We start from the raw sequence: 11,130 nt of genomic DNA, 5'->3' as shown, positions 1-11,130 counted from the left end.
TCCTTAGAAGTGTGCCATTCTTTACACATATGGATGGTAGACTTTTTCTATTTTGGGGTTACACTCTCAGGATTGTTAAAAGGGAACAATCACATTTCATGTAATGGTTATAAACAGGGTTCAGTCTATCTTTAAAGTGGTCTGGTCTAGTACCTGTTTGCTTAAACTGCAATAAAGACTGGCCACAGTGGTCATTCTGTGGTTCTGCAGCATCAGCTATTTCATGTGCTCCATGCCTGTGAAAGACTAAATGGGGTGTTGGGGAAGGAATAATTCAGTAGCTGTCTCAAGTATGTACTTAAAACAAGCCTTTGGCTATCTCTTCTTCTGAATGTTCAGTAGATTTATTTGATGTAGACTGGTAAAATATATTGATAGTGAAAATTATATTTAATGGTAGTTGAACGCATTTTGCTGTTCTTATCCTCCTGATGAATTTTATCCTCGGAGGAATTTGAGCAGCCATTTTCCCCAGAGCTTAAATGTTTCAGATTCCTCTACTGACTGAGCAAAATAATTAAAAAGCACCTAATTATGTCTTTATTGTTCTCACCTAAAATTCCAGCAGCAGTTGGATGAATCAGTAAAATCCCTGTCTTGTTTGATTATAATGGGCTGCTCCCTCTTTGCCCATTTTCTGTACCAAAAGATAGAACCATGGGTTACAGAGAAGCTGTTGATAGGATGCTGATTTCAACTAGACTGGCTTAATCAAATGCTCCCCTTCCCCGAGTGAACTTTTTTCCAAGTGTAGTGTGCAAACTGGACCATGGTACTTCCCTTTAAAAATCAAAAATAACTGACAAACATTCTTGCCCTCATCTTTAATCTCTTCATGATTGCTGTTTTTTTAGAAAAACTTCAATTTAGTATAGCAGGTGAAAGATATTGGATGAACAACATTCAGTCCTTTAGGTGCTACGTTTTTCTGCTTTGAATACTGCTATGCTTTGTAGACCTTCTTTGTTAACTGACCTGTTAACATCTCTGTTTCTGCATAAGGCATTTCAGTATACTAAGTTAATCCACAAATGGCTCACCAGTTTCTGGTAAAAAGAGCACAGTTGGATGGCCTGACACAGTTGATACTGTGATTAGGTCCATATGTTGATATTTCTTGACAAATTTAATGGCATGATTTAAAGCTGCAATCTTTGGCTTAATAGGAAGGAAAGGATGCATGGTTCAGCTGCCAAGTTAAAAATCACAGTCCATCTTAAAAATAATGTAGAGTCAATTTGCCTGACTAATGTAGTAAAACTTTCTTATGCTAAGGAAGATGGTTGTTATAATGGAATCACTAAGGTGCATATAATGCTTTAGTTATTTATGTCTTGCTGCATTCATATACTTTTACTGGTCCATTGGGTTCTAAAAACATTGTTTGCATTATCTCAATTCCTGTAACTTGTTTTAGCCATTTCAGTTCAAAGATCTGAAATCACTTGCACTATTCCATCTGCGTATTTTGGTGTTCACAACTGTCATAGCTGTAGATTATCTCCTAACTGCTATAGAGATTTTCAGACTTTATGAAATAACTGGATATTGTTCTAACTGTACAAGTGCTCTTGTAGTAACTATTTTCAGTGCCATCTGAGACAATTGTTTGGAAATAAAACATGGCGCTTGCTTTGTATTCATTCATGCTAAGGCTGTATAAATCTGAGATGATAGTTCTTGAGCACAGCTGTAATTTTGTTGTTCTATCAATTTTCTCCAATCTTAGAATACATATAACGCAGCAATACCATTGTGGATGGTGAATCATGGGACATAGATATGAAATAACATTTGAAAATTCTCCAGTGTGAAATGTTTGCGAATCAGTGTACAGTTTGGGATGGAAACGCGTACAGCCCCACTGTGTAATACATTTCATAACACAGGAACCTGGGTATTGTGCTCCCTGCTTGTGAAAAGAATCAGTACAGTCTCTTAATATTATGTGGATGTGATGTTTTGTGTTTCATAAGGGGATGATGTTACCTAAAGAATTAAGAGAAAAGTTTTGACAAAGCATGCAACACAATAACTTTATTGTGAAAATCCCTCTGTTAGCCTGCATTCCCTGTATATGATGTGAAGTAATATGTGAAGTAACGTGAGTAAGTAGTACAGTACTGAAGAACAAAGAATATGCTGAAAAGATAAATTTCAGCTTAATGTTGGACCACAGGTGACTAGCCAAGTAGGTTGCATTTCATATCACAAAAGATTCATGTTTATTGACTGTACACATAGATATTAACACTATGACATTTGGAGACAAGCTGTTTCATCGAATTCTCTTGACTCCTTGTAAGCTAATCTTTAAAAAGATATGTTATGGGAAAGGCTTGTAGAACACTTATTTCATCTAAGTGAACCAAGCATTCCTTTAGTGTGGATTTGGGGCTCTACAGGCCATTTTCCTCCATTTCCCAATATGCTAGTGCTTACACAGGTACCTAGGGGTGAAAGTAAAAGGCCATTTCTAGTTACTTAACTTTTTGGGGGACTAAAACAAGATGTGTATGGTGGTACATTTGTGGTGGTATGTATGTTTCCCTTGTTCTAGAGAGGAATTGTGTCATTTGGAAGCTAAAGGTGCAATTCTGCTTTTCACAAAAGAAAAAGTCATGGGGTGGGCAGTGATGAAGGCTGCCTGATTCTCTCCTGAAGTAAGAAGCTCCTAATTTCTCTCCACAATCTCCTGCTTGTTTAGTCTTGGGTAATTCTTTCACCCTACTTTCCAATCAAAGTTATGTGAGAGAATAAGCATTCTCTTAAGAGTGCTTTATAGCCAGTCTTTACACATATATTAAGTATAACACAAGCAAAGACTTCCAAAGACAATTTAAATAGATGTTTCTGTTAGTTGCGTGTGTTTTCTGACAGCTACAGAGAGGATGGAGGAATCGGCTCCTATGATGAAGAGCTGCAACAAGCTAAATGAAAGCATGCCATCCTTCAGCTGTGTAAGTGTGAGAGTGTCTAGTTTGGCTGGAATGCTGACATTTTGCCGTCATAATGACTGAAAATCCCATTTAATCCATTTTTAGCTAGCTTTCAGTACTAGTCTCCAATTGTATATTTTGCAAGTTACAATTTAATTTTTCTCTTGTAATGTTTATGTCATTCCTCTAGCTCTGTGGCAACACTAAACACTGAAGCTTTAAATGACAAGAGTAGGGTGAAGAAAATGGTACCTTGTTGCATGTCACCTTCTGCTTTCTGTATAATAGGCACCTGTGATCCCTAGGCAAAGAGGAGTAATTTCAGGCTGAGAGCATCATTTTGAAAAACCAGGTTGGAGAAGCATTCCTCAAAGGATCACATTTGCGGTCTGCTTATTTCTAGCATGTTGATAAAATGCTCAGGTGGCTTCTGTAACTCAAAGCACGATGTATGAGCTTTCAGTATACACCTTACCTGTGTGCTATACACCTTCAAGTCATTTCTGATGTGTCAGTCCTATCAAGGGAAAGATTTGGTCAGAGAGTTTGCCTTGGCCTTCCTCTGAGGATGAGAGAGTGCCCAAGGTCACCTAGTAGGTTTCCATGGCTAAGCATAGATTTGAACCCTGGTCTTCAGAATTGTAGTTCAATGCTCCAACCATTACCCCACACTGGCTGTACTTGGATGTAATTTCCCTTGCTCTAGCAACTTTCTATTTGGTCTAGAGAAATGGTGGTGTAAATGAAGCTCCTTTTAAAAACCATTCAGAAACTGCAATTGGTCAGATATAAGACAACCCAATTATTAACTGGAACTGTGTTTTGGCCACATTATTTCTGTGTTTTGTGTTCCCCCTCCAATTCCAGGCCCATTTTATCAGTGATAATGTGTGCCTTTAGTATTCATGAATCCACTTTGGGTTCTAGTTCAGGAGCAAAATAGATGCAACACTTTAGATGGGTGCTTCGGCCCAATTAGAGAAGTTGTTGCAACTTCTGAAAATGGTTTTTAAGTCCATTTATTTTACATCACCTGGAGAACTCCTTTTCGAGTGCCGTTTTTGTGTGCTTAGGCAACCCTAAGGTGAACCTATCACAGGGTTTTCTTGGCCAATTTTTTTCAAGGGATGGGGTTGCCATGGCCTCCCTCTGAAGCTGAGAAAGTGTGAATGGCCCAAGTTCACCAGGGTTTGACTGAGTGAGGATTCGAACCTTAGTCTCCAGAGTCACCCAACACAAACCACTACACCACGCTGGCTCTGATGGGATGCATACAAATGTTAAAAAACAAATACATGTATCTGTACATATTCACACAAGGTGTAACCATCTTGCTTGTCCAGAAGAGAGTGTATGTAAAATGCAAAAGAGAGAAAAAATTATACCAAACATTTTGGTGTGTGTGTAGATACACATATACGTGTGCATGGATATATAAATTTCATTGCTACCAAACATATCCTTTGGGGGACAGGAGTTTCGGGGTTTGTTTTCCAGTGAAATAAAGGGAAGAGATCAGATAAGGACTAGAAATAGCAGTTTCTGGAACTTATTTTAGTCAAGTTGCAAATTGATATGAGGCCTGAATACCATAACAATACTAGAACCAAACTGCGCTTGGACGTTAAGCAGGATCAGCTCTGCTTAGTAGTTGGATGGGAGACTGCAAATAAATACCTGGTGCTGTAGGCTATATTTCAGAAGGAAGAACTGGCAAAAACACCTCAATATTTCTTGCCTAAGAAAACCCTATATGGAATTCATGGGGTCTCTGTAAGTCTACAGGTGACTTGAAGGCACAGAGACAGAGAGATGCTGGCAGAAACAGGAAAGAAAGGTGGATGGCTGCTGTGTTGGTTCATATGAACAGACACATTATTGTATTAGTTTAAATGTTTTGGAGCATAGTTTTCAATTTAACTTGAATATCAACTGTACAAATGAAATAACAATTTATTGAGTTCCAAAGTGATTTTATCCTGGGTTGAATTCACACTATTAGTTTTGACAGATGATTCTTTGGTGATTACAAATGTGCCCTGTGACTGTGAAACTGAGATCAACAATATGAAATAGAACATTAGTTTTCTGTTGTGGCACTTCATAAGTCTTGTAACTCGATTTCACACACTGGAGCACATTTACAAGATTAACCACAGAAAAATAGTGGGAAAAATACTGCCACCTCATGGTGACAATACTTTGTCACAGTTCATCTGTCACATTCCACCATACCAGCATTGAGTAAAGTACTTTTAACTGGCATACGTTCTTTTGATCACAGTGAACATCAAAACTTTGGCACATCTATCACCATAAAGGCGTCCTGTAAACATGACCGGGGTGTGTGTGTGTCTATCAGGAATCATTATAGGACAGATAATTCTGGACATACTTCAATTTGCTTTATCAAAGGAATTTAAAGATAAACCTAGCTAAAAAGTCATATGTTTTGATTGGAAAAAGCTCCAGCTTAAATCTATACAAAATTCATGGTTAAACATGCTTGTTACAATGCAATTATATTACCAGTTAAGGAATAATGATACTATATTGGTCCTGCAATTTTTAGCCCCATTTTTGTTTGTTCTATAAAATCAACTGCAGTTTCCACCATAAAGATTTTGTTTACACTCGGACAACGGTACATATTTTAGGCACAGATTTTGAAAAGAATACAACTTTTGAAGCAATATAATATTTTAATAAAAGTAAATCTAAGTATTTGCAAAGTATTATGCACGTGCAGTATGTCCTATATGTACCTTTGAACCATTTGTTCTAGTAGAGTCAACTTTGGCTACCAGTTTACTTGGTTTGAAATAAAGTATATTAATGTACTGAAACGTTTGTGTGCACACACAGAATAACACAAATGTGTGTGTACATGTATGTCTGTATATATGTATGCATATATGTGTATATATACATGTATACATATGTATTACACACACTTGTCCCTCCCTTTTTGTGGGCTTGGAGCCCGTGGTCTCGGTCTTCGCGGGAAGGACAAGCAGGGAGGGATAAAATAGCACCATTATTTTCAATGGGATATTTGCGAATTGTCATTTTCATAGGGGGCGGGGGTCTGGAATGGATTCCCTGCAAATTGAGAGGAGCTACTGTATATGTGTGTGTGTGTGTATGTGTGTGTGTGTGTGTATATATACATACACACACACACACACACACACACACACATATATATATATACACACACACAGGCACACATACAGACATAAGCATAAAGGGAAATATATATCCCCACACCCACATTCTATAGTCTTGTGTTTCAGGGGTGCTTTCACATTCTGCTAATTTTCTGAAAATTATTTTAACCACTGCCAAAATAATAATATGGAATCATAGAATTGGCATGTAAAGTTTTGTAGGTTAGTGCTCTTGTCTGCACTCCCCCCCCCCCCCCGGAAGGGTAAAGTCTTGGTGGTCAGGCCAATGTACAGCATTGATTCAGCGGATATAATACCTTTGTGCTAAAGGAATGGCATTAGACCTCAACATACACCTGTTTCTCAGCATCAGCACTATCTTGGCATATGTGTATGCATGGTGCTGGCTTTTTATTGAGCACTGAGCTCAAGTAAGGTACACTGGGCTGAGAGGAATGGATAGAGACACTGTGTGTGTACACTTTCTCTCTTATGACCTGGTTGTTGTCATAAGCCAGCTCACTGTGAATAATGTAAAGTACTTACGGTACATTTCGGTATGTGCTATGAAAAGGAGACCTATGGTGACCTCTGGAAACGAGTTTTATTGAGGCTTTTGGGAACATCTTTGCACTCTTGCTAGAATGCTATTGTGCATTGTCCACAGAAGGAACAGCATTTCCCACATAGGGTTTTGTTTTGTTTTTAAATCAGAATGGTTCCTGGGTTATTTTGTGTCACAATATCCTAAGGACATGTTAAAATCCATGTCAACAAAGGCAGTGTCATATATGATTAGGTATTTGGAGGCAGGGGAAGGGCAGAGTTCGGGGACCTCTGGCTGTAGTCCAGATGAGGCCCACAAGTTTTTCCATCTGCCCTGCAATTGTTTTCTGCTGTTGTCTCTGACAGTGATTGGAGATAAGCAGCTACTTAAAGCCCAAGAAGCTGCTGCATGGAGCCACTAGAAGAGGAGATAAGAAATTTCTCGAGAACAACTTTGTCCATTACCAGAAGGAAGATATTTTCATCATGCACCCCTCCTTTTTATTATTATTTTGTCTTGAACATGGGAAAAAATGAAAACAAATTCTTCCATATCATGTAGAAATTATATTTATTGCATTTGATTATGTTGGGGGTCTTGACAGCTCACTGCCTTTGTAGGGTGGCAGCATATAGCTATGAGATTTTAATAAAGAAAAATATGTTTTTTGAAAAATCAAATGATTCTGCAGATGTGGATGCAAGGTGTTGATGATATTTCCATTGCACAGCCCAGTTGTTCCAGCTCTTCCCGCCACCCCCTCCTGGCAATCGGCTTGTTTTACATGAATGACTTACAGACCCAGAGAACTCAACAACTGCACTCTTTACCAGAATGGCTGTGTGGGCTATAAAAACCTCAATGCCAGAAGGAAAACTGGATGAACGTTTCACTTGAATTGCAAAGTAGCTCAAGGGGTAGGTGCGGACCCAAACAAGTCATTTCCATGTGGACCATCCATATTGATTTTGAAGGCATATCCACAATAAAATAGGATTTCATTGAAAACAGTAAATAGTCATCTCCATGCAACAGAACTGTAATCATTTCCAAACATGCAGGTGCTTTAAAAAAATTAAAAAATATAAGGTGCCTTGAGAATGCTGGCAGTTTTATATTTGGAACATACAGTTTGTTTATATATATATATATCTATATATTTATATATTTACATTGTTACTGGTTAACTTTATACCTTACAAGCTACAAAGTTAGGAAAATATACAGTACTTTTGCATATAACGGTATATCCTTGTAGCCCCTGAGTCAAGTATAGAGGATTTAAATACAAAAAATAAACTAAAATGAAAAAAAAAAGCCCCAGCCATTAAAAGCACTTACATTTTAGGTGATGTAAGAGTACAAAAGGGTTATTTCCCAGGAAGACCAGGATCTGAAACATGCCTATGGAGACCCAAGATTCCTGCAGTGCTTAGGGAAGAATCAGGCAAGGATGGGTGCCTAATTGGGTGGAGGTAAGTCTTGCAATGCTGTGGGCGTAGCTCTAAAGACTGATCATGCTCTTGTTCCAAAAATGATGTCAGGTTGTCTTCTGAGGCTGTGTTCAGATGCACTCCGCTTGAGAGAGATTCTTTGGATTTCAGTTTGGATTTTTCGAGGTCTAGGAATTCAGAACACTGAAGAAATGAAACAAAACAGTCATTGCAAAGGAAAACAGGAGATGGGGCTTCCATTTTATTGTGACAACAATAGCAGCTGGGTATAATAAGCCAGTCTTTGCTACCTCTAACTTCACAGACAATGTGAGTCTGAACACCAGTCACTGAGGGACAACAGCAAGCAAGGACTATTGCCCTCATGTCCTGTTTGAGGGCTTTCCAAAGATACCAGGTTCAGTATCTGTGATGCTGTGAGGAACAGGATGCTGGACTAGATAGGTCTGATCCAGCACAGCTCTTATTGATTTTACTGACGTATCGCCTCAGCCCACCAGAGCCCACAAATTAATGCAGAACAGGTGAAAACACTGAACACAATACAGAGGTAAAATCTTTCAAAACAAAGCTTTTGTTAAGAACTTTTAAATACAATCTAAAAATACTCCTTAATTTTTAAAAAACAAACAGTTTAACAGGCAGCAGTACCAAACATCAAAGACAATGCAGAACAACACCATGTTAGCAGCTCAAAAGAGATGGAGCCAGCCTACAGTAACTTCTCTGGCAGGAAGTTCCACAGCTGTGCTGGTGCTGCCAGAATGAAAGCCCTCTTGTATGTTCATACTAACCTACTCTGGCCACAGGTTGGCAATGTCGTCACTAGCAGGATGCAAACTACTGGTGACACCATCAGAGGAGATGACATTGTCATTGAAATGACTGTACCACCTCTCCTCTGCACCACCTCCTCAGCGCTCAGTACTGGCAGCTTAAAAGGACTAATTATAGAAGTAGTTCAGGGAGTGGTGTATCCATGTCCCCATCCCATCACTTCTGCAAGTTGGGACTTGCCATCCTGCCTGCCACTCTTGCTGCTTTCCTTCACTGGTAGTGCAAAGTGGTGTTGAGGCCACAGGAGTATACTGTGCTGGTCCAGTGCTAGACAGAACATGCTGTTGGCCTTTGATGGAGATGGGAATCCACTCCATCACAGCCAGCAATACTAGCAGCAGCAGTTGTCATGGTGGGCAATCACCATCTTGACCAGTGCACAGATGGGAGAAACCAGTGAGCACTGTCACCACCTGTCCCCACTGGCTGGCCTGCCTCTCTGTCTCTCTTCTTTCACTTGGAGCCTGGCAACTGCACCACCTCTGCCACTTTCTTCTTCGTGCCAGGATGTGGAAAAGCTGAAGAGAGGGAAACACACGGGGTGGCAGCAGGAGTGACACCTACATGGCATTGGGTGATACCTATGCCAGTGATGCCACTGGGGGTTGGCACACACGGCAGGGGCTCCTTTGAAGATCTCAAATTTCAGGTGGGCTCATAAAAGAGAAGGTGATCTTTCAGATATCCTGGCCCCAAAACCATTTAGCATTTTGTAAGGCAAAACCATCACCTTGAATTGATCTCAGAAGCAAGCTGAAAGCTAGAGTAGTTCTTGTCAAGACTGCTGTTTTGTGGTATCTGAAATGCACACCTGACAAGAGTCTGGCTGCTGCATTTTGCACTAGCTGCTGCCTCCAAACACTTTTCAAGTGCTCTGAAGCATCTTGCAACAGTATATTCAGGAGGTAACCAAGGTGCAAACCACTGTGGCCAGATCTACCCTTCTCAGGAAAGGGTGCAGCTGCCATACTAGCCAAAATTGCAGAAAGTACTTCTGGTCACTGTAGCCACAAGGCCTTCCAGGAGCAGTCTTGCATCCAAGAGCACCCCCTCAAACTACGAATCTTTGAGTGGGAGTGCAACCTCATCTAGGCTATAATCGCAACCCTAGCTTAGCTAAAATGCATGTCGTGAAATGTACTTTTTGACACGAAATGACAGGACTTATCAAATTATAGAAAGACATACCTATACTTGTATACTTTAGGGCAGACTATTGGGCCAAATATGCTCCTCTGGGCTTCCGCAGAGGAACCACACCCCTTCCATATGATGCTATCATTTTTTGACTTCACAAGACTTGCATTCCTTCTCTATGTGGTTGAAATCATAGAATCATAGAGTTGGACGAGACCGCACGGGCCATCCAGTCCAACCCCCTGCCATGCAGGAAATCCAAATCAAAGCATCCCTGACAGATGGCCATCTAGCCTCTGCTTAAAGACCTCCAAGGAATCAAATGCCTGGTAACAAATGCCTGCCCTAAGGCTATAAGTGTTTATATTCAAATAAGCTGGTATTTTTGGTCCCATTGTTAACTTTGGTTCTACCAACCCAACCTTGGAATGTGGCCTCTGAGAACTTTTCTGAAATTAAATTTGGCCCTTGGGCTGGAAATGAGTCTCCACATTTAGAATACCTGGGGTACATACCTGTGAAGGACTGAAGCTTTTGTCTGTTTTAATAGATGCTACAGGATGCAGACTTTGTACTATCCGAACAGCTGGCCTCTTATAATCTGTACTTGCAGTCACCACACTATAAGCTGGTGGGATGAGTGCTGATTGTCTCTGCAGTAGCTGCAGGATGGTTTGAATGTCAGCAGTCATTTGGGATTCAAGCCTGGAAAGGTAACAAGAAATCAATAAATATGCCAGGAACACAGTTCGACAAGACCAAAGTAGTTTTAACCTGCAATAACATTACTTAAAAGTGTTCTGAAAGAAGAAACAGGAGAGTCTACAACACTGGCTGTCTCTGAATTCAATGGCAAGCCGAGATTGGGGAGGAATTTTGGTTTAGCATGAAGAAGCTATATGTTGTTGCATGCAACCTATTCAGTCTTTCTTGGATCCTCATTTCCGCTACAAATTTTCTTTTGTTATTTTGATTGTATTGTTTTTGTTGTGTGCCTTCAACTAATTTCTAATTTATGGTGACCCTAAGGTGACCCTATCGTGACA

At 39.9% G+C, this 11,130-nt stretch overlaps 1 protein-coding gene across 15 annotated transcripts in view; it reads right to left on the bottom strand.

Annotated features, from left to right (window-relative positions):
* Positions 1–6,369: 6,369 nt before the first annotated feature.
* The window catches only part of KCNH7 (potassium voltage-gated channel subfamily H member 7), a 418,649-nt gene continuing 413,888 nt past the window's right edge, over positions 6,370–11,130 (bottom strand). For 11 of the 15 annotated variants that reach the window (XM_089519860.1, XM_089519863.1, XM_089519874.1 and 8 more), the window contains 2 exons: positions 10,600–10,789; positions 6,370–8,293 (listed from right to left, as the gene is read on the bottom strand). In XM_089519860.1, the coding sequence (XP_089375986.1) occupies positions 8,027–8,293; positions 10,600–10,789 (457 nt within the window). In that variant the 3' untranslated portion in view covers positions 6,370–8,026. The remainder of the gene's footprint in view (positions 8,294–10,599; positions 10,790–11,130) is intronic. The other 4 variants (XM_089519862.1, XM_089519867.1, XM_089519869.1 and 1 more) reach the window with 1 other exon arrangement.

This window comes from Sceloporus occidentalis, unplaced genomic scaffold, assembly GCF_023333645.1.
Source record: "Sceloporus occidentalis isolate IW3139 unplaced genomic scaffold, rSceOcc1.0.p SCAF_4, whole genome shotgun sequence".
In the NCBI taxonomy this organism is placed as follows: Eukaryota; Metazoa; Chordata; class Lepidosauria; order Squamata; family Phrynosomatidae; genus Sceloporus; species Sceloporus occidentalis.
This window is presented reverse-complemented; position numbering and strand designations above follow the sequence as displayed.